General features: G+C 42.9%; 1 protein-coding gene across 9 annotated transcripts in view; it reads right to left on the bottom strand.

Moving 5' to 3' along the window:
- tenm2a (teneurin transmembrane protein 2a) overlaps positions 1-22982 on the bottom strand; it is a 272913-nt gene that overhangs the window by 61250 nt on the left and 188681 nt on the right. For all 9 annotated transcript variants that reach the window (XM_074674856.1, XM_074674857.1, XM_074674854.1 and 6 more), the window contains one exon: positions 15881-16112. In XM_074674856.1, coding sequence (XP_074530957.1) covers positions 15881-16112 — 232 coding nt within the window. The remainder of the gene's footprint in view (positions 1-15880; positions 16113-22982) is intronic.

Below are 22982 nucleotides of genomic sequence, written 5' to 3' on the forward strand. Positions count from 1 at the left end.
TCACCCAAGGCCTCTCCTTCCCTCCTTCTCTCCTCCCGTTTGCCTTCTCTATCATGTTCCCCCACCTTACGGCTACTACGCAGACGTTTTTTCTACCATCTCCTCCTGAAAAGATGTCCCTCAGCCTCCCTTTCAGACTTATTTTCTGATCAGACCTTGAAAGAAATATCAGTGCTGCGGAAAGAAAATAAAAGATAAAACTGCTGGAAACTTGATAAAACTTTTCAAGGACGCAGTTAAGCAGAACTTTTGTGACACCTTGGCGACATCTTTCTCAACACACTCCTAGCACACGCAGGGAGCGAGATGCTGCCCCTACGCAGACTCCAGGTGGTACGACAGAAGAAAGCCCTCAGGTGAGAGTGGCAGATCAGAGAAGCGAGGTCACTCTATTGCCTCAAACATGACTGAGCAGGGGGAGTGTTTTGTCTCCGTGTCTTTGTGGAACTTGTTGTGTTTGTGAGTGTACGTATCTGTGTGTGTGTTTGTGAGTGTGTAGGTGTGTGTGCTTCAGTTCTGCTATCTTGCTCAATCTACTTTTATCTCTGTGGGTTCCTGACCTTGTGAGTACGGACATGTCAGCAAAGAGATAAAAAATTCTGTCAAATGTGGGCTTATGGCCTCGTTTCAGTATTGATGTCCATGATGTTGTGATGATGAATTCTTGCTTATGAAACCTGAGCCTTGTTTTTCAATTTTCTCCTCAAACTTTTTGGTCATGTTACCAATAAAATTGCCAATCCAGATCCTAGATAACAGACAAGACAGGCTGTCAGCACGCCAATGGTTCAGAAGTATGAACGTATCAATGTATGACCCCAGGAAACCCACAAATATAGGTTGGAAAGTTTACTATATCAAATTTAATGACGGTCTGATGAAAACAAATTAACTCCAAATAGTCGCCAACTCTCAGTGCAACAGTGTTGTAATGAATCTCTGCCATCTTCACACCTTTGTACTTTCATACTGATCCCACATCTGCGTCATACTGGTGAGCCAGTGTGTGATTTCACACTGAGTTAGAGTGTTGCAGAAACACGAGAGGTAAACACACAGCTTTACCTTAACACACACACACACATGCACATCCAACCAACCCCCAATGATCCCGCCTCTGTTCTGCATCTTTTACTACCTCTGATGCGGCACAGTGGTAAGATGACTCATCCCCACCATAGTTCTGTGGTGTAAACAATTGTGGTAGGACGTCATAGGAACATAAATATCACGGCTGTAATTGGTGATTTAAAAAAAAGGCCACAGACACCACTCATGTATCTGTACAGGATTCTAAATCTATATCCACAGGAAGTGTTTATTTAGTGAAATATAACCCTGCTGGTGAAGTAATGATGCTGGTACTCTGACGATTGCAGAAGAGTTTACCTAAGATCCAAATGTCAGATGGAAAGACTTTTAAATTACTATTTTGACACAGGTGTGTCCAAAAGGGTGCAATCATCAACTCTTGAAGTGGGGAAAGACATTGCCAGTTGGTGTAACCTACAACTGTCAATTGATGTAACCAATGTTTCTCATAAAAATCTGAAAATGCACAAATAGGTTACTAAGAAAATGATTTTAGTAGCCATTTATTAATTCATTTTCTTAACCACTTATCCTGATCAGGGTCGCGGGTGGTTGGAGCCTGTCTTAGCTGTCATTGGATGAGGGGCGGGGGACTGGTCGCCGCTCAATCACAGGGTTGATACAGAGACAGACAACCATTCATGCACAGAAAGGCCACACTGGTAATCGAACCAGTAACCTTCTTGCTGTGATGCCGCAGCGCTAACCGTTGCGCCACCGTGCAGCCCCATTTCAGTGGTCTACTACTGTAAGACTAAAATGATTTTAAAACAACTGACCCAAAAATAGTGAAAACACTGATGTCTACCACCTACTGACTTTCTCAGTACAACAAGTGTAGAAATATTTATTTCATATACTTCCATGACAAACAACATATTTCAGCAGTACACTTCAAGAAGGTGAATCATTTGATACTCATCATGCTTTTGTGGTCACACTGTTTGACAATTTACTGGGACTGATTCTTTAACTGGTTGAATTGTAGAAATGTCATTCTATGACATCAACAGAAATGCAAACTAAACATCTAAAAAACATCTAACATTTTTTTAACAAGTTCAAAGCTTTTCTTTCATTTGGATGTGATACCAATTGTCACTGTCCAAAGTATCACGTAAATGCTAAACTTTTTAAAGCATTTCTTTAAGTGATTTCTGGAAAAAAAGTGTATCAAACATACTTGTGCCATCATTGCAGACAGAAGTCATTAAAGAAATCAAACCTCAACTGTCACTCATTTGTTGCTTGATATCCGATGATAGTTGCTCAGTTTTCTGCAGTGTTATGTGCTGCTCAAACACCAACAAACTCTGATTCCTCTCAGGGAAAATGTTCTTCATTAGGGGATGATAAAGGGGGAAATGTGTCGAGATTTTCCATGCAGGATCAGGATCCGGATTTCACAAGGATTGTTTTACATACCTGAAAACAACATTTTTAGCTCTAAAAATTCCTTATCCTGGACTCTGAACCATTCAATGCAACAATTTTTGTCTTTTCTTCATCATTTCATAACTTTTATCTCGTCTTATTTCCTCCTATGTGTTCTCTTTTGAACTCAAAGATGTTTATGAAGCACATTTTCACTCCAGGATAAACAGATTCTTTTAAAGACGTCAGCTGTAAAAGCTTTTGAGTTTCTGCAGAATCTACACAGCTTTGGCTTTATACAAGTAGCCTATTGACAGTCCAAATGTAGTTTTCAGCAGAGGTGATCAGATATACTTTGGCTTTGTTTGTGTATTTGATGTAAAATGTAAATACACACAGTTAAGAAAAAGATTCATTTCAGTGCCATTATTTACATAATGTAAGCTGGAAGAGAAAAACTGGACCTTGACTGGCTTCCTGGACCTGACTTTGGACATGTCTAAGCTAAAATAAACTTTAAATTTAGCTCGCTGGGACATCAAGGCTTTTTTATTATGTCTTTTTCTTAAAGATAGAATTTTGTTGAAGTTGGTTTAGAAAGCTCAAGTGAAGTCACAAGTCACAGGTGTTAAAGTTAGGATATGTATCTTGTCTTTGATAAGTATCTTGTCTTGTTCTCAAGAGTTCAGCGCCACCAGTCTTGACTAAGTCTGCCTCATGTCTCAGAAAAGTGACTCATTTTTCAGGCACTAAGTCAGACGAAGCCCACTGATGTCAAACCAAGGCCGGACGTTCACCCTGTGATTGTATAAATGTCAGGGTGGAATATGTACTCACACTGTACGAGTGAATCATTTATCATACACAACCTGGGCTCAAGCTGTACACTCCATTTACGTCAAACACGACCTGAGTGCTCACAGGGAACGTGTTAAATCAAGACAGGTTGGAAAATGTCAGTAAAGTTTTCTTAGAAACAAACAAAAAAATCACAATAAGAGTTCTCTGTGAAATATTTCACAGTTCAGCACTGATCAGCCGTGTCATTATGACGATCTTTGCAGTCAGATTACCCATAAATTCAACCTGCAGGATGCCTCTTTGTTTGCAGCATATTAACCTGATCATAAAGGTGATAAATCTACTTGATATTCATCATTAAGTTCTTCATATTGATCAGTTGTGATCGTGTTGATCAGGCTGTGATTGCGCTCCTTTACTCTTCACAGTGAACAGCGTAGGAGGGAGCTGAGACCAGCTGGGTTTTAGAGTCAGGTCAGAAATGGCCTCAATCTGCGCTGTGTACGCCAGGTCCAACACAAACAGGTATTTGTACACAATGTGAGTCACTGCTTTGCTCTTTCTGCTGTAACTCACCCTCTATTATTCAGACTCAGTTAGTGGGACCAATAATGACCCACCGCCGTGGCTGTATCTGATAATTGCTATTTGGGACTGCGCTTAACTGCACTTTGTTGTGTGGTCTTTTTCATTTTGATGTCTCTAATAACTGCTGTCACAACACACCGTTTGAAGTTGTGTCCGAACATCTAGAAGCAGTTGGTGTAAACAGGTGATCTGCTCAAAGCACAGAGATTTGGTTTGGGAGTGCTGCTCCACTCTGTATCAATTATTCAGCCAGGCTGTGCTTTTGTTTCTCCTCAACTCTCTCATCCTCTCATACCACTGATTGTTGGAATCGGTATCCTGCTGCAATCTCCTCTTTCATTTTCCTCTCCCTTTCCACTCATTCTTCCCTCCTTTACCTGTCAGGTAAGCTGCATGACACTAAGAAAAACAGAGGAATGAGTAGAAGAGAAGGAAATCTCTGGACAGACAGAGGCTGAAAGAACACAAGAGGTGGCATGCAAAGAAATATGAGGTTATTTTCTAAAAATACCAGCCTCTCAGTGTCACTGTCATTAATTTTAATTTGCAAGCATAAATCTACCTGCTCAGGGACGCGTGTGGCGTGCGCGTGTGCACGCAGAGACATACGCACTCCAAGGTCAAGCAGCATGTGTTGCCGCTGCAACTCATTTTCACAGCCGTTGTCGCTCTCTGTGATGGCATGGCCAGGGGTAATTAATTATGATATCCCTAATGTGTGTGTGCGTCTGTGTCTGTGTGTGTGTGTGAGTACGAAGAGAGGGGGAGCTGCTGCATTACTTTCATTTTATGCGAGACAATGTGTATGATTAAATGTGCTGGTATGCATTTGAACTCGCACACTAAAGTCCTTTCAGTGTCTGGCTTTGTTGTTTGTGTGCAGGAGCTCCACTGTGTGCTTGATGTGGGATGGGAATATGTCTATGGGCCGCACTAATTACGAGTAGGAATGGAAAGTGTCTAATGTGCTCTGGGGAGGTAATTGACATTGATTTATGTTGCGGAGAACTATGGAGGGGTTCTATCATAGCAGGCAGCCAGCAATCACAACTCTGTATCATTAGGCGCGGGTGTGCTTGTGTGTGTGTGTGCGAACATGGAGTGTTCCTTTTTTTTTTTTTTTTTGACAGTGGTCCAGCATGGAAACGTCACACATAATTAGAGAGAGCTGACAGAGACCCCCCCGTCTCCTTCTCCTGAGCTGCCAGCAGCAGCAACACCCCTACCACCCCGACTCGCCCACCACATCAACTCCAACCGGTGCTACCTTGTGTCAAGCTTCATGTCTTACACACACACAAACATGTGCAGAGCACGCATACTCACACACTGACACACTTTTGCACAGATTTAGGCGCCCACCCAAGCACCAAAATGCAAAATTATGTGGCTGTTCCCAACAGAGATTGGCCATATGTGAAACTAAACATTTCATTTGCATCCTCGAGAAGCATGGAGTGGTGTGAGAAAAGGACGGAGGACAGAGAGGGATGCCGCGGATTAAATGACGGGCAGATATATGAACAGAGGATGTGTTTTTACTCCATTCCAACCATGTTCCCCATTGAGGGAAAGGAGGACCTGGACAATTAACCACAGAACAGAGAGCATGCTGGGTAATTAGCAAGAAGTCAAAGCTCGCATTCCCCTTGAGCAGACTGACACACGTGCTCTCCAAAGCGCTCACACACACACACACCACCACGCATTTCATAAGCTCTCACAAACATGTGGTTGCTGAGGATAGCACTCTGAGAATCATCATCAGAGGTAGAGAACAATTAGCGGAGGTCGACTCGGCAGGGGGTTGACTGCAAAACCGGTCAGATCTGAGAATGAAACAAAGGGCTGAGGGAGTGGAGAATGCGTGAGAATGGCATCATGAGAATTGTTCCCTGCTACAATAGTAGGAAACAATAAGAGGCAGATGGATGCAGTATAATGGGCATTCATTTGCTGAGTGTCGCTTTGAAGAGGGACATGGAAATACTCTGAGGCTGACTGAAACATACAAGGCATCCAATCCAGCATTCAAATGTTTCAGATTTATTATTTTTTGTTCCATGAAAAGAGCAAAATGACACGTTCACAATTGAAGCAGGTGTTTCACATGTGGATACCTCTAAAACCTCAGCAGGTAAATCTGGTGGCGAGGGAAAAAAGTGCTTCTGATTGATTGCTTTTGAATACCCGGCATCAAAGGAATCGGCTGCATTTTTATGAACTATAATATCAGACTTTTTCAGCTTGAGGGAAAATGAGCTGTAGTGACACATTGCACACCAAAGGACTCACATTAAATGAGTGACTGGATTGTTTAAACCATCATCAAGTGGATGAGATGTGTCAGGATCTGATCTGATTAAACTTTGCAAGTGATTGATCGATTGATCACCTTGTACGCTCGCTTCCAAGCAATTCATTAGAGCAGCATGTTGCAATGTCAGCTGAAGTTAGTTTGATAATCATCAGGGGGAACACATTTTACTCAAAAGCACATCCAGCTGGACTTGTGTGATAAATGGTTGTGACTGGGCAGGATTTGTTGGGGGAAGCCCAGTGTTTCTTTGTCCTGTTTCATGGGGTTTGGAGCTCAAACTGCTGCACATAAAAATCAGCCAGTGAGGCTTGTAGGATGTGTTCAGAGTGGACTGGTGTTACAGTGTGAGAGAAAACAGAAAAGAAAACATGTTGTGCTCTGGTTAAAAACCCTTCTTATTCGATTTAGTTCTGAAAATCTTACTGCAAAGTTGCTATATCTGCCCTTGAGCTGTTCAAGAACATCCCAACACGAAACTAGACGCTTTTTTTTTTTCTTTTTCAAACTGGCTTTTTTTGTCATCTAAGATAGATGACACTGTCTGAAATGACCTACATGTCTCATCCGGTCTTGAAGGTATATATGCAACTACAGGCCCATCTCCAATCGCCCCTTCCTATCCAAAGTGCTGAAGAAGACTGCCCTTGTTAAAGCCACAAACAACCTCCTCACGTCTTCTGATGCTGGCTGTCCCTCCCTCCTCCTCATCCTCCTGGATTTATCTGCTGCATTTGACAAGGTGATCATGGAATTTTACTAAACCGTATCGATCTCTCCATCACACTCATTGACACTGTCCTCAGTTGCTTTAAATCATACCTCACAAACCGGACACTCAAAATCTCATCCACATAGTGTTACCTGTGGTGTCCCTCAAGGGTCGGTCCTTGGCCCCATTCTCTTCAGCCTATATCTTATCCCCCTTGGTCATGCTCTACGGTAACACCACTGCTGCACTACCTTCATCACCATCTGAACTCACCACCTGTCTGGAGGAGATAAAGGCATGGATGGAGAACAACTTCCTTCAGCTCAGCAGCTCCAAGACCGAAGCCTAAGACCAGTCATCAAGACTAAGTCATCACCCATAACCTTCATCTTCTTTTCCGACTCCAACATTGCCAAACTCCGCCCCATTCTATCCCTCCCAGATGCTGAAAAACTGGTCCATGCCTTTATCTCCTCCAGACCGGAGGAATACTGTCACACTCTTCTCATCGGGATTCCTAGCAAGAGCCTGCAGAGACTCCAATACATGCAGAACTCTGCAGATAGGATCCTAATGAGAGTGTAGAAACATGATCACATCAACCCCATTCTTCAATCACTCCACTGGCTCCCCGTCTCCACCAGGATTAAGTATAAGGTTTTGATCTTCACACATGCATCCATGGACATGCCTCCCCTTCCTCAAAGAACTCCTAAATCCGCAGAACACAACACACTCCCTTCACTCCACCCACTCAAACCTCCTTCATACACCCCGGACCAGATTAAGGTCTATGGGTGATAGGGCCTTCTGTGTAGCTCTCTGGAATGCCCTCCCTGACCCCCACTGACTGTTTTAAAAAGAGGCTAAAGACATTTCTTTTTACCAAAGCTTTTAGCCAACGCTGATGCTTTTAAGATTGTCTGTTTAAAGCTGTTTTTGATCATTTTTTTAATTGCTCTTTTCTTTTAAACCGTCTTACTACCACCTTTTATCTTTTCTAATTTCTTATTCTCTGTTTTCATGACGTTGTAGCACTTTGAGATCCTTGGATAAAAAGGGCTTTATAAATAAAATGTTTTATTATTATTATTTTGTGTAAATCCAGTCTAAATGGGTTAAAACTAGGATGGAGATTGAAATAGACTTTCTTTAAGGCTCTGGCTTTGGTGCAGAGAATTAGCTATCAAAATTTCAGGACTTTGATTCTCAACATTGTTGGTGGAGAATTGGTATGTGGGCATTTAGGTAGCTTCACAATTAGTCCTCTTTATAGTTGTTATTCAGCACCAGAAGTTTTAGTTAAACAGATTAGGAATAATTTTAGAAACGTAGTCCCACATTTCCAACAGCACACTTTCTCAATTTTTGCTAGAGGTCTGGTTCGATGAGCGACCTTCTAAAAAGATGACGTACAGCCTATTGGGTATGCAGTGGTGTTACAGCTACAACAGCTATTATAAAAAAGTCCCTTTACATGATCATGTCAAAGGCTGGGTTCACACTGCAATAAAAAGTGACCTGAGACTAAGGATGTCACGATCTGATACACTGATCAGTATTGGCACCCGACAAGGCTATTTTTGGAGGATTGGATAGTGTCAGATTTTGCTACATGATCATGAATGATCTAGTTTCCACATGTTTTCAGCACTGTCACGCTTTACGGCTGCTGTATATAACCATGTTGCAAACATGTCCGCTGTGTGGGACGACTTCTCATTGGAAAGCAATGATAGTAAAACAGCACCTTGCAACATTTGTAAAGTGAGTGTTCCTTTAGGAGGTACCAACAGGGCCAACTTTAATACAACAAATATGATTCATCATTTACGACAGAATCACCCAAATCAGGGAGTACGGGATCTATCAGAGAAAGGTATCAGTATTGGATTGGTTTCAGATAAGCACTGGCAAAACATATCATGAAAAATCAAATCAGAAGTAAAAAAATCTGTAACGAGACATCCAACCCCGAGACTGATTTTTCACTCAAATCTGAACCATATCAGCTCAGTTTTCTGACAGAGTGTACAGCACAGATAACACTGAATCTGACATCAGCCACTTTTAAATGTGGTGCTGATTCAGGATTTATATATTACTTTGAAGCTGACCGTGGTCTAAACAGCCAGGTCGCATTTAATGCAACTTTGACGTCATTCTAGAGTGACACACGTCACAGTTCTACACAGCAGACAAAAAACGTAGGCCGGAGTCAAGCTCAGTAAAAGAAACATGGAAGATTGGAAGTGATTGGGTTCACCAGTGGAAGGATAGTTTTTCTTTTTTTAATTTATCATAACCCACTCTCAAATTTGCTTAATTTAATATAAGACTGCAAATGAGACTACTAGCTCATAGTTAAATGTATTCTAAACAGCCAGATCAAAAAATTAGATTTCAGCATTAAGGTCTGCAGTGTTAATGTACCCAAAATGTGCTCATCACTGGACTCAAGGTTAATGGACAGACGTCCTTCAGGTGATCATAATGTGGGTTTTCAACATGCGCAGGTTGTTAAGTGTTGAAAACAGCATAATGCAGTAAAACAGCCTTAAAATGTAAATCTAGAATTAACTTATATTACTTTGTAAAACCACTGATGTAGTTTTCTCTGATGACTGGTTATGATTTTAAACGTGTCTAACAGTATTCAAACTGTTGAATTTATGCCATTATTTGCTGAATGCTTGGTGTGTCTACATTTAGCGGTGCCACACATTTCAACTGCATTTAAAATAAGTGGCAGTTCATTATTGCAGATGGTGATGGACTGTTTTGAAAAGCACTTTTATTGGATACAGAAAATTTAGACAGTAGTGTGAAATAAACTTTACCTGGTTTAATTTCTACCTTTAGAGCAGTTGGCTATTCAGAATCAGAATTTTGTTTACTCAACTATGAGAGTAGCTGCTCAGGGACATCCCCAGAGTTGAAGGCATTATGACTATAAAATAAAAGCACCCCCCAGAGATCATTTAACGCAATGAGAAGCTATGAAAATGTACCTAAATGAAACTTGTGGTTACTTTGTTTTCTCATTTCCATTTTTGGATTCAACCAAGACTCTTCATGAGGAAAATTACACTCCTATATCCATCGTATAGAATTTATACATATTCTCCATTATATGTATGAATTCCCTCAGCATGTGAATAGGTAGTTTAAGGAAAGCATTGTTTGTTAAAGAGGCTTCGTCTAATTGAAACTATACTTATAATATACTGTGTATAAAGGAACAGTACGTATAGTTTTGTGTAGTTTGTGCAGTTGCTGTACTGAGCATGGATTGTGCTCCGTGGCCAACTCCTTAATCTTGTCCTCCACCCCGTTGGTTTCCACAGGTAGCACTTCTGAACCTGTACCAACAGTAATGCATCAGAAAGTAACCTATACCCTCCCCAACAACACCCCTTCCTCTGCTGCTCCATCCAGATAAATTGAGATGCCGCAACCCTCTCGGTGATCTTATTTCTCCCCTAGAGCTGTGGCCAACAGCCGTGCAGGCAGAGGGTGCAGAGGTATGTCCTGAGATCACAGAGAGAGATTGAAACTGGCACCAGCTAGCCAAGAGGCTCCAAGGGACCGATTGGAAATCAGGTGTTTTCTTGTGAAATGTTGCAACACATGTTCACACATGTGCACTCTCATGCACAGGGAGGAATGCGTTTATTTTTTACATCCACTTCTGGTGCACACACACACAACGGCAGCAGCCATCTATAGTCATTTATCTCACACTGGTAAATGTATCCATGTTCTACGGGCCCCAATCTCCCTACTCTGCCTTTCTATCTTCTCCCGTACTCACTCCCCAAAACAATCTCCTTCAATCACCTCCTTTCTCTATTCCTCTGCCCCTCTTTCCCTCTTTATCTCTCCCTCCCCTACCGTAAACTATTCCTTTCCATCCCCCTCCTCTCTCCTCTCCTGCTCACCTGACTTATATTTCTCAGCTTTATCACCGCTCCTCCCCACGTCTGTTTCCATCTCCTTCTCTTCTGTGCCAGTCATCCAAGCCCTGGGGTGTTCTTAGGTGATCAATCTTCATCCTCTCAGCGCTGTCACACGATCAGGTCAAGCCAAACACGCGCACACCCACACACATGCACACACCCACACTCACACACTCATGGGTGCTCACATTTACCATAATGGGTGGACAACAAATGCCAAGATTTACATATGATTACAGTTGGGAGCAGTCAGAGGAAAAACACACATGCTCAGATGCAATCATACACAGAAATTCACACAACCACAAGCTCTCTCCTTCACATGTGCACGTGAGCTCATCATCTTCTAGCTGCCGGTTATAATGAGATGGAGGACGGGCTCTGCCAGTGGAGGGATGGAGTGACTCTCTGGCTTTGCCCGGCTGGCTCTGACCCAGTCTCAAGCTCCAGCAGCTCCAGCCAGCCCACCCAGCCTCCGCCATCAGCAGGCCCAGGGAGGAGGAGGAGTCCCAATCTGGACTGGAGGGTGGAGCTGGAAACTCTGTTTTCACTCCTCTGGGCTCCATTCAGCGCGTCAGGCTCAGAGCCATGCCCAACCCCACCACCTGAACTAGACCAAATACTGGCACTGCAGAGGGCTTGACGGCGTGGGTGAGTGCGTGTGTGCACGCGCGTGCATGTGAGGCTTTGTTTGAATCTGCAGGATGGCATCCAAACACCTTCTGTGAAAGGAGGATGTATAACTTTATTTTGGTGACTGAAACATCAAAGGTCTGTGCGTCTTTTTTTAAAACAGGAAAACCAAACATTTCTTCCCCTGAAACTATAATACGGCATTCACATCACCATGGCAACACAGGTCTGGATAAACATTCGCAACTGCAAATAGCTTCTATTTAAAGGTATTCTTGTTCAACACCATGCTTCCTCCTCTTTCCCATCATGCATACCAGCACGATGCATCCGCACAGGTTGAGCACAGACCTGAGATCAGTGGGGCTGAATTAAACATGGCCAGGCCTCATAAATACTGCAAAGGGCCAGTACTCTGGGGAACACATACAGGACCATCAGAGCTGGAAGGCCCAGTGCCCAGCAGGAGAAACACAACTACAGCCAGCAGAGTAAACGCTCAGAGAGCAAACGTGCGCATGCTAGCAGGCATGTAGGCAGTGTCCCTCTCACTGCATGCCTCATGAATAGTAATACCCTGCATGAATGCTCTGTTTGCCCGCTAAGTGTTCTTTGTGTACTGGCAAAAGCACATGTGTAGGGTGTGTGAAATGGTTTGTATTTCCTGCTCCCTGGTCCAAGCTGCATGCATAACAGCTTTGACACATGGCGGATTCTTGTATATATTGCACTTGGAAATGAGGTAGAGAATGAATCTGAAAAGCAGCCTTTTGTGAATCAGGGGCCAAAAGCAATTTCTCTTTTTTGATAAGAGGCTCATATAAAGCCTCAGAACGATGGAGGGGAGATGCTCGGTGACACTTTGCATGCAATATTCTGTAGATTTGTGTTTGCACTTTATCCTCAAGTGCCTGTGTAGCCTCTTACTAATGAATAAATGACATCTTAGCAATTATACAACATTTATGCACTAAAAATATGTTGGTCTCCATAACTGTTGTGCCATTCCCTGAAGAAGTTTGTTTGTTTTGAATTTGTTCTGATCCAAGACCTTCATGCTGTGTTACAATGCCAAGCCGATGGTATTTGGACAAACCAAGAAGGGTAAACAACATGGATCTGTATGATCCGGCGGCCAAAAAACACTGGATTACAGACTTGATACACTAAGTCTCTGCTAGAACCTGGTATTAACACGGGTCCTGAGTTGGTTGGCTCATGGTCTCCATATCATAATGATGCTGAATGACGTACTCATGCTTACTTTGATTTGTATTTTGAGCCCTGTGATTGTGACGTCTACATTTATTACTCATGTCATTACACAGTTTGTGCATTGCTGTGGATGTTTTTAAGAAACCGCTGAACGAATAGTGTGTAGTTTCAATTCAGTGGAGGATAGTGCATTTTATTTCTCAATTTAGGACGTACCTTTAGGGCCAGAGCAGCTGTGAGTGGGCGAGGAATATGAACCACTACTAGAACATCTTAGTTTGCAGCACAGTGAGAATACAGATGGTTCATAAAGGAGATGAGAATAATCTCAGACAAAACGGTCTTTTAGAATTACATGAAGCCCCATGGTTAAAGGTTGTATTTAATTAAAGTCATTACCTGGGTGTGTACTTCACTGTGATTGGTCAAAATAACACCATCTAACAGTCAGCAATAAATGGATAAAAAGTGAAGTTTTCTGAACATGTAAACACTGTCACAGAAAGGTTTCTATCTCAGGCTGGTTTTGTGGAAAAGGTAGTGATGACAGTCAGCAGGTACCGATGTGACGGCAGCTTAAACAGCTACAACCTAAGAGAGACAGCGGAAAGTGGAGCAACATCCTGTCCTGCAATCAGGCCACAGCAGCAGAGATGGTTTTGTGATGCCTGCTTCTAAAAAGTAGCTTAAAACATAAGTGGTAGTGAAAACGGCGACTATGTTATAAGTTGTATATTTATAATATTTGCTCCATGAATTTTGAATGAGGACCAAAGTTCTCCCCAGTTTTTCTGCTGTCCATGTCGAACTAAATCATGAATTAAAACGCTCAGTTTGACGTCAGCTTTTACCACGAAGAGGCTGAGAAGAAACTGTTGGCTTGAAAATGCTACAAACCATCAGGGACTAATACATTTTAAAACAGTTTAAACAGATATTATCAATGAACAGATATTGTGTAAACTTGTCTCAAAGCTGATTTTAATTCACCTAAACTACCTGTTAACATCTTAGAATTTATCCCTTACTTAACACTTGAGTTTATATTCACCTGATCCCTCTTCCTCACTCCTCCACATGAGCGCTCCCTCCTGTGTGTTTTGGTAATGAAGATGATGCAGGCTACGTGTCTATTTGCATAAAGAGCAGGGAAGAGAGATCCAATCACAAGTGGTCACTGGAGACACATTTGGAGACGCATTCTAATGCCAGGTGTGAACAGCCGTACTTAGAGCTGTCAACTCACGATCAGATCACCCAAGACGCATGTCTGCACCAGGTGTGAACAAGATCTCATTTAATTTGTGCAATCCACAGAAAATGTTCACGTTACAATTTTTGGAAGAACATCGTTGAAAAATAAGGCGAAAATTTTCAAAAGTGAGGAGACTGTGAAGAATCTGCCTATTCACATCCTGGCAGAGTGCTATTAAAAACAACCAGCCTTATCATTAGTTATTGAGTCATATGCGGTGGGTTTGGTGAGTTAAAAAACAAATTTCTTTAATATTTCCTTTAAAATGTGATTATCAGCACTAATATTGCTGGTTACAGGTTATTTTAAAATGCTACTTCTTAGCTTCCAGTTCAGGTCAACCAGGATCGGATTGAATTACAGCACGTCTAGGTCTCTATGACAACACCATGCTCGCTGATGATATTTCATAGTGAGGAGAGATAAAACACAGAGATCTGTATTTTATCTCTGCTAAAAACGATTTCTGTGATTAATTTTGTAGTGATGGTGGACACAGGAGCCAAACTGTCAGACAGAAAAAGGACAAAAGAGCAGAGTGGATAAACTGTTTGTGATAATGTTTATTCCAACCCACAGTCAGCAGTTATTCTGCAGTGGTCTGTTCAAACTTGAGAGTCTGTCAATAAAATGAAGAGTGAGGTTACGTTAGCTCTGCTTGGTAGATGTCAGGCAGGGCATCGCTAACCAAGATTTAGTAATGTTTCATATTACAGACACGTCCTAGAGCACCGGGCTGCCAGCTGTGCTACCAGAGCTACAAAACTACATAGAAACTGACAGTGTTTATTTGTTGTCACATTAGCCTACAAATACGTCGGACTGCCGATAGCGCTACATATAGCCAGCTACTATGTCTGCTTGATGCCACATTTCAAACCGTAGCACTATGTAACTGTCCAGATAAATACCTTACCTCAGCGTGCTGTATCCAGTAAAAAATTGTCATGAAAAAAGAAAATTTATTTCTGTCTGATCTCCATTTAAATCCAAAACAAACACCTCCCTGCAACAGTTTGTAGAGACTCCAGACCACAAGGTGGCGAGGGAGTGCAACCAAAACAGATCCTCCTCATAGCATCTTTAACCCCTGTGTTTTTTCTCCAATTGGGCAGAACGGCTGTAGCTCTTGCGCTGCCTCTGCGAGTTTGTCTTTACAAACAAAAGCACCTTTCTCTCAAGAAACCTTCATGTTACATACACTGAAAAAAATAAAACCTTAAAGGTTTGGTTTTTTGTTCATACCACACAAAGGCAAAGAATTCATGCAGATGCAGCTTTGTAAGAAGTTCCCCTGCTGTTACTCATCTCTTATTCATTTCTTATGTAATAAGACTGGCAGCAAGACCTTCTCACAAATGCCTGTAAACAGAATGATGTCATTACCCAGAACACAACTTGGTAATGTCAACTCAGCGATCCCATATGATCCTAGCTTTATAGTTAAAGAGCCTTGATCTTGGTTGGTTCTCGACCCACAAACACCTGCAAATTAACCCCAAACATACAGAAGCTGCCACATCATGATCTAGTTTGTATCACAGAAGGAAATGAAGCCACTTTCTCCTCTCGTGAAACCAGCAAAGCACAAGCGATTCAAAAGGGGACTTAGAAGATTGTCCTCCTTTTGTTGAGCTGTTATTTTCAACATTCCTACACAAAGTCCGTGTTTTAGTGGGTGAGTGAATAGCTCTGTATCAAGGCTGCATCATCCTCAGCGCTTTTCTCTTCCAGCGTTTTCTGTCTGACACCATCACTCTCTGCTCACAGGAATGTTGTTGAAGCAGCACTGCTCTGACCTTTCATTCCTCGATATTGATTACCCAAAGCTTATTCTGCTGCTGTGCTAACTGTAAGTAGCCCTGGGTATTAGCGTCAGGTAAACAACTGTAGAGGCAGAGAAAAATAGAAAAAGGGAACACTTTTTCTCTGACCTGGTCTCCAGTGGGACGTTACTGTTGAGAACCCAGCTGTCTTGTAGCTGGACCGACTCCGGTGTGGTCGGCCCGTCTCCAGTGCCTGGAGCTGGGGCGTGGATGGGGTTGCGGCCTCCTCTCAGGGTGTTTCTGTTCAAGCTGTTTGCAGACTGGTGGGATAAGGTGTGGTGGTTGTGCGGAGGGGGCAGTGGAGGCCGTAGCGTGGACTGACTGTGGTGGTTGGCAGCCCCTGGAAGTGGACAAAAACAGAGCAATTGAAGTGTCAAACTTCTTTGTGTAGGACAGAAAGATTCACATGAGGTGGGGGATATCTGAAATTTCAGAAATTCAAACATGGGACAAAATGTATTTCTTTGACATTTGGCCTTTCTTTGTATGCATAAAATACCCATTTTCAGCCAACAAATACATTTATTTACATTCCATTATGTGCAACCTTTGTGTCCGCAAACATTTTTTTCAGACTAGGTGTCATTTTCCAGATGGTCGATCACATTTCACAAAGAAATTCTGACACAACAAGTACATAACATTCAACAAACATGTTTTCACATTCTTCTACATTTTGTCACTTTTATTTTTTAGCCTTCTTTTCTTGTTCCTTTTCCACTTTCACCCTTTCTTTCTTGTTTTCCCTCAAAAAAAAAAAATGAAGGAGGGAAAAGACTTGGAGAAAGTGTGAGTGTGAGTGAGTGTGTGTTTGAGCAGTATTGGAGCACTCAGCACAGCGTGTGCCCTCATCTCTTGCTCTCAGACTTGGGGGAACATGTCAGCGAGAATCCAATACCGGCCCTTCCAACACTGAGCTAATGGACTGTTGAGTGAGAGAGCTGAAAAACAAACCCGGATGACTCAGACAAGAACACCCATTCACACATCACCTTTCTATCTCTGTCTCTCTCTTCCTCTCTCTATGAATCAGCAGGGGATATGAGCCTGTCTGGAGCATTTGTATGTGTGTGTATGTGTGTGTGTATATGTGGGTTCCTGCCAAAAAATCAATAAACCAAATACTATACATAAAAGGGGAGCTTGACATGGTTGCATCACTTCTTGTGCATTAGCATACCTTTGGCTCACACTCAAATCACTTCACATGTCAAAACAGCACCTTCCACATCTTCCTCCTGATGCCGTCTGAGCCGAAATTACTGAAAACACATAAAGTCACGAGGCTGCGTTGCTTTTGATTTCTCTTTTTACAGCATTATTTGCTTCTTCTTCAATGCGGATCACCGCTCTTTCATCATTACGACACACACTGAAGCACACACTGCATTACCATGATTGTGTTTGTTTTCAGATTGTGGCCCTTGTCCTGATCAAAGGATGCTGTAAGACCGCATACGCACACGTATGTTTTGGCTGAGAACATTAAAAGGGACTGCTTTGTCGAGCTGAGAAATCAAACGTGGCCTCTTTTACTTGTCATCTCCTCTTGAATTGGAGAGAAAAACACGTATAGTGCCAGACATAGGTGTGACGTGTAGATACGTCAAACATTCATGTCCACTTTTTCTGCTATAACATGCTTGCTAGTACTGGGTTGGACCCCCTTTTGCCTTCAGAACTGCCTTAATCCTTCATGGCATAGACTCAACAAGGTACTTGTTGAATCCTCAGAGAGTTTGGTCCATATTGACATGATAGCACCACACAGTTGCTGCAGATTTGTTGGCTGAACATCCATGATGAGAATCTCCCGTTCCACCACATCACAAAGGTGCTCTATTGGATTGAGATCTGGGGACTGTGGAGGCCATTTGAGTCCAGGGAACTCATTGTCATGTTGAAGAAACCAGTCCAAGATGATTCCAGCTTTACGACATGGAGCGTTATCCTGCTGGAAGTAGGATAACGCTTCAGAAGATGGGTACACTGTGCTCATAAAGGGATGGACATGGTCAGCAGCAATACTCAGGTAGGCTGTGGACTTTAAACCATGCTCAGTTGGTACTAAGGGGTCCAAAGTGTGCCAAGAAAATATCCCCCACACCATCACACCAGCAGCAGCAGCCTGAACTGTTGATACAAGGCAGGATGGATCCATGCTTTCATGTTGTTGACGCCAAATTCTGACCCTACCATCGAATGTGGAGCAGAAATCCAGACTCATCAGACCAGGCAACGTTTTCCCAATCTTCTATTGTCCAGTTTTGGTGTTGCTGTGTGAATTGTAGCCTCAGTTTCCTGTTCTTAGCTGACCGGAGGGTCACCCGGTGTGGTCTTCTGCTGCTGTAGCCCATCTGCCTCAAGGCTGGACGTGTTGTGTGTTCAGAGATGCTCTTCTGCAGACCTCGGTTGTAACCAGTGGTTATTTGAGTTACTGTTGCCTTTCTATCAGCTCCAACCAGTCTGTCCATTCTCCTCTGACCTCTGGCATCAATAAGACATTTTCACCCACAGAACTGCTGCTCACTGGATATTTTCTCTTTTTGGGACCATTCTCTGTAAACCTTAGAGATGGTTGATGGTTAAAATCCCAGTAGATCAGCAGTTTCTGAAATACTCAGACCAACAACCATGCCACGTTCAAAGTCTCTTAAATCACCTTTCTTCTCCATTCTAATGTTTGGGTTGAACAGCAGTAGATCGTCTCGACCATGTCTACATGCCGTAATGCATTGAGTTGCTGCCACGTGATTGGCTGATTAGAGATTTGCGTTAACGAGCAGTTGGACAGGTGTGCCTAATACAGTGGATGCGGAGTTTATGTATGTTTTTGCTGATTCTCCATCTTTCTTCCGTTTTGCATCCTATAGACAGTTTTTTCTATGGGTACAGTGAGCTTCCCCACATCTCCAGCTGTAATGGCAACCACGCTGTAAGGTGACCTGATTCATTCATGCTGCCGCTGGGACGCAGGTGTCACCCACATGGCCCTGAAGAACAGATGCTCGTGAAAGGAGAGAAGAGGGGCGGGAGATGAGAGAAAGATGGAGGGGCCCTGACCTCTGCGACGAGGGAGAGACACAAAACATCTGTTTGCTGAAGCAAAGATGCTCCTGGGAGGGACAGACGCACGTACATGCATGCACACACTCACATATGCAAACACACTAGCAGTTTGTAAATTGATATGCAAGTATGCAAAGATGTTCTTGTTTTCCAGTGCTTTTCCTCTTATAGACCCTTATTTCTTCTTAAGGATCTTTCTCGCTTGCTTTTATCTCTTTATTTGCATTTTGTTTGTGTCCTTAAAGCACTTTGATTAAACTTGTTTATTAAAAGCACTTTGTGAATAAAGTTGACCCAATTCCCACTCTCTGCTCTGCACATGTAAATGAGATATAGCTCCTACTACAGCCTTTCTGCATAAATACTCTTATCTTAGCATAGCAACAATACAATACACGTCACTGAGCCTGAGAGTGGAAGAAAAACAATCTGTGAGCATGCATGTGAGTGTGAACGCAGCCAGGTCCAAAAATAAAGCGGGCAGTCGTCGGCTCACACAAGTGCCCTGCTGTCTCAAATGTTTAATCTTTGTATAAGAAAATGCATTCATACCCTTTGTTCACCTTCCTGCTATAAATATTGAACAGTTTTGCATTCAGGTCCAAATGAATAATATATGGCACACCTAGCATGGAAAAGGAATACATGATTTTGTAGCTTTACTTCTCCATGAGCCGCTGTGCAAGGCGCCTCGAGTGTGAGAGTACGTCTGTCCATGTGTGTCTGTACGAGTGTGTGTGAGCACAAAGCGTCCCAGAGAGAGCGTAATGTTCAACAGGATCCCTCACATCACATCTACATGCTTTTTGTAATTAAGATTCAAGAAGATTCCCCTTCAAAGAAAAAGAGATGGAAATGCTATTATCTATCATCTAGCCGCGGATTCTATTACATGTCAGCGGATAATGTCAAAAAAATGTAAAGTAGAGAGAATAACAGCGAGTTATTCAGCGCATATTCTCTCTTTATAGCCTCCTGAGCCTTGCTGAACAGTCATGTGCTTTCAGGTTAACTGAACTGAATGGTTACATGATAGAAGAAGATTGTATTTTTATTCGTCATTGAATCAATACTTTCAGAAGAAAGTGTATAAATGAGTCATTACTAATGCTTTCTGTTGTTTTAGCACAACTTACACATACACAGGAACACAAAAATCACTTTCACTCAGCGGAAAGTCACACAGCCTTTGGTGGAATTAGAAAAAAGAAAGTCTCTGCCAACATGCTGCAAAAAATTTATGATCACAGACAAATTGCTTTCTTTCTTTTTCTGCTACAGCAAAGAAAAGCCATGTCAGAAATTTATTTTCATGTAGGCCTCAAATCTGTACAAGATCTCCTAGCTCACCAGAAACAGCACAAGTATAGAGAGGAGTGCCAAAGCAGCAAGGCCGAGGAGCAGGTTCCTTTTTAATACACTGCAAAAAAAACTTCTAAACAAATTATTTTGGCCACAGAAACACAAATCTGACCAGCGCTTTGGAGTGAGGCCGGAGGTAAATGGCTTCAATAAATTAAGAGAAAGGGAACTTAGCAGATGAATTGTCCAGCTGCTAAAACAACCCGCAGGTAGGCTAATAGGAACAACCGTTTTACCAGAAACCCCGTCTGATAAAAGACAAAACATGCTGCAACCAAATAGAGCAATTAGGGAGCAGCCAAGCAGATCACTTTTATTCCACTTCTTCTATCTTTTCCTCTTTTCTTTCCTCCCACCAGTGGAAGTAAACAGCGATCATGAAAAGATTTTCTGTTTTCCGTGCTGCCACAGAGCCCTCCTGACTGCTGCGGCAGCCTGACCCACTTTACTCCGTCCAGAGTCCCCCAGAGTCTGGAGAGAGGGGACGCTGTAGCTGGGAAGCTGGTGGGTTTGGCTCGGGCTAAATCCTGGAAGTTCATTCTGCTCGCCAATTCAAAGGAGCCTCGTTCAACAGAGGAGCATTAGCCTGTAAGCTAACCTGCCTCACATGAAACACACACAACACACAGATACATCAGCAAGAGGCAGAGGCTCTCTGTGTTGTATTCATCTCACAGTGTCTCAGTGTGTGTGCATGTGTGTGTGGCTGACTGGCAGCAGGAACCCACTAGGGCAGTTTGTTTTGCAGCTCTGGATTGGCAAACTATTTATTGACATTTTCTGTGGTTAACGGAGAAAAGTCGCAGGGCAGGATGTGCATCTTTGTGTGTGTGTGTGTGTGAGTGTGTGTGTGCTTGTGTGTGTGAGTGTGTTGCTGCAGGACAGAAATGCCCATTCAGCAGTTAAAAAGGGATCATTGCAGGGCTCAGCTCCCAGCCTTCGCTCCCTCTTCTCCCTCTGTCCTTCTTTCTCTCTCTGCGTCTATCCATCTCTTTCTTTTACGCCCCATAATCCACTGCTTCATCTTTAAAAAAAAAAAGAAAAGAAAAAACACTCCACCCTCCATTGTTTTACCTGCACCTTCTATCCTTGCTAATTATTATGCTCCCTGTGTTTAAGGCGGTATATTCCCATGAGCCCGTTCTTCTTATGTCCTCTGTCTCAGAATGTCACATGCCCCTCATTTGTCATTCTTCTCAGAGCCGGGAGGCTGCATGAGCACAATGGAAGGAGAGCTTGAGGTGAAACACACATGCAAACACACACAGGCTGACAAAAGGGGCTTAATTTGCACAAAAGCTTTATTATACACAGATGCATGCAGGCACCAAAAAGAGAGGCAAACTTAAAGCTATAAATCTAAACACATGCAGGCCAACACACACACACATGCAGGCACAAAAACACACATATCCCGCCCCTGCCTTGGCTAGTCATCTCTGTCTAATTAGGAGGCAATAATCCGCTAGAGAAGAGTCATCAAATTCAGCCAAAAACAAACAGTCTCCATGAGCAGAAATGCATGTGTGCATTTAAGTCACACACTCACATGCACACACACACACATAGGGAAGCATGCAAAACAACCCAGAGTTACTCAAATGTCAGCCTTACATAAGCACCATTAGGAGGAATAACATTAGAGCAGATGAAGGGGACGCGTCTTTGTTGTGCCATTGTTTCCGTAGATTTGTTTCAACAAAGCCATTAAACATTTATCGCCTCGGCAGTGACTTGAGGTGGCTTCCCCGGCAGCAGATAGCTAGCCACTTCAGATGAGGCGCAGGCTAAAAATAGCTTAGCATTCCCCATGCATAATGAATGGCCAGAGACAGCACTAACGCTAGCTCTTTCCAGGAGTGATCCGCTACGCTCCGTTTGGCCGTCTCAGCTCCCCCTGTGTTTCGGGGAGTTGGGGGGAGGAGGGGTAACGTTCCCAGACAGGTGCTCCGAGCCAGACAGTATTCCCATATAAACATTCGCAGACCCAATTCCCAGCCAATCCTCGGCAACAGCGTTCCGTTCCCATTCACCTGTCACGCTTCACTAGGAACACAAGTCATGTCTGTCCACCTGTTAGCTTAGGTAATGGTGGACGACTTTATAGGCACAAGCACACACACTCTCAAGCATGCAAACAAACACACACACACACACACATATATACAAGCAGCATGCAGCTTCCTGAGGATTATCTCGCTGTGGTCAGTTTCTGCCTGGCTTGGTAAGGCTCATTTCCTGCCCAGCGTCCACTCTCTACAGGACCACACAAACAGCACACACACACACATGCACACACACACACACACACACACAGCACATGCATAAACAGTCCTGGGTTAAAGGTGTTTTACTTCCTAGCAGCCATTCCTGTGTCTTCATACATGCCAGGGTGTGTTTACGCAGTGCCAGGCTGACACTCTAAACTCATTTAGGTCGATTTTAATGGACGCCCAAAGCCAAGGACTCTCTCTGCACCCATTAGTTCAGCAGTCCTGGCTGGGTAACGCAGCAATTTGCAATTTCATCTCAATGTTGTTCTCCCTTCATCCAAATATCTCTCTTTCACCCTCTAAGCTCTAATCGGCCTATCATGAGTCATCCCCCTTTTTTTGTGTTTGTCTCTTTGACTCTCAATGTCTCTTGGTCTCTGCTTCTCTTTAAGTCGCTTTTCTCCATCTATTTTTACTGCTGTGCATCAGATTTAATGTTTTCTCTTTGCTCTTTGATTTCTTTTCTTTTTTTTTAATGCAAGACGTCTCATTAAACAACTTCAAAA

This window comes from Halichoeres trimaculatus, unplaced genomic scaffold (assembly GCF_033239565.1).
Source record: "Halichoeres trimaculatus isolate MK-OKI-2021-1 unplaced genomic scaffold, fHalTri1.1 fHalTri1_scaffold_7, whole genome shotgun sequence".
NCBI classification, from domain to species: Eukaryota; Metazoa; Chordata; class Actinopteri; order Labriformes; family Labridae; genus Halichoeres; species Halichoeres trimaculatus.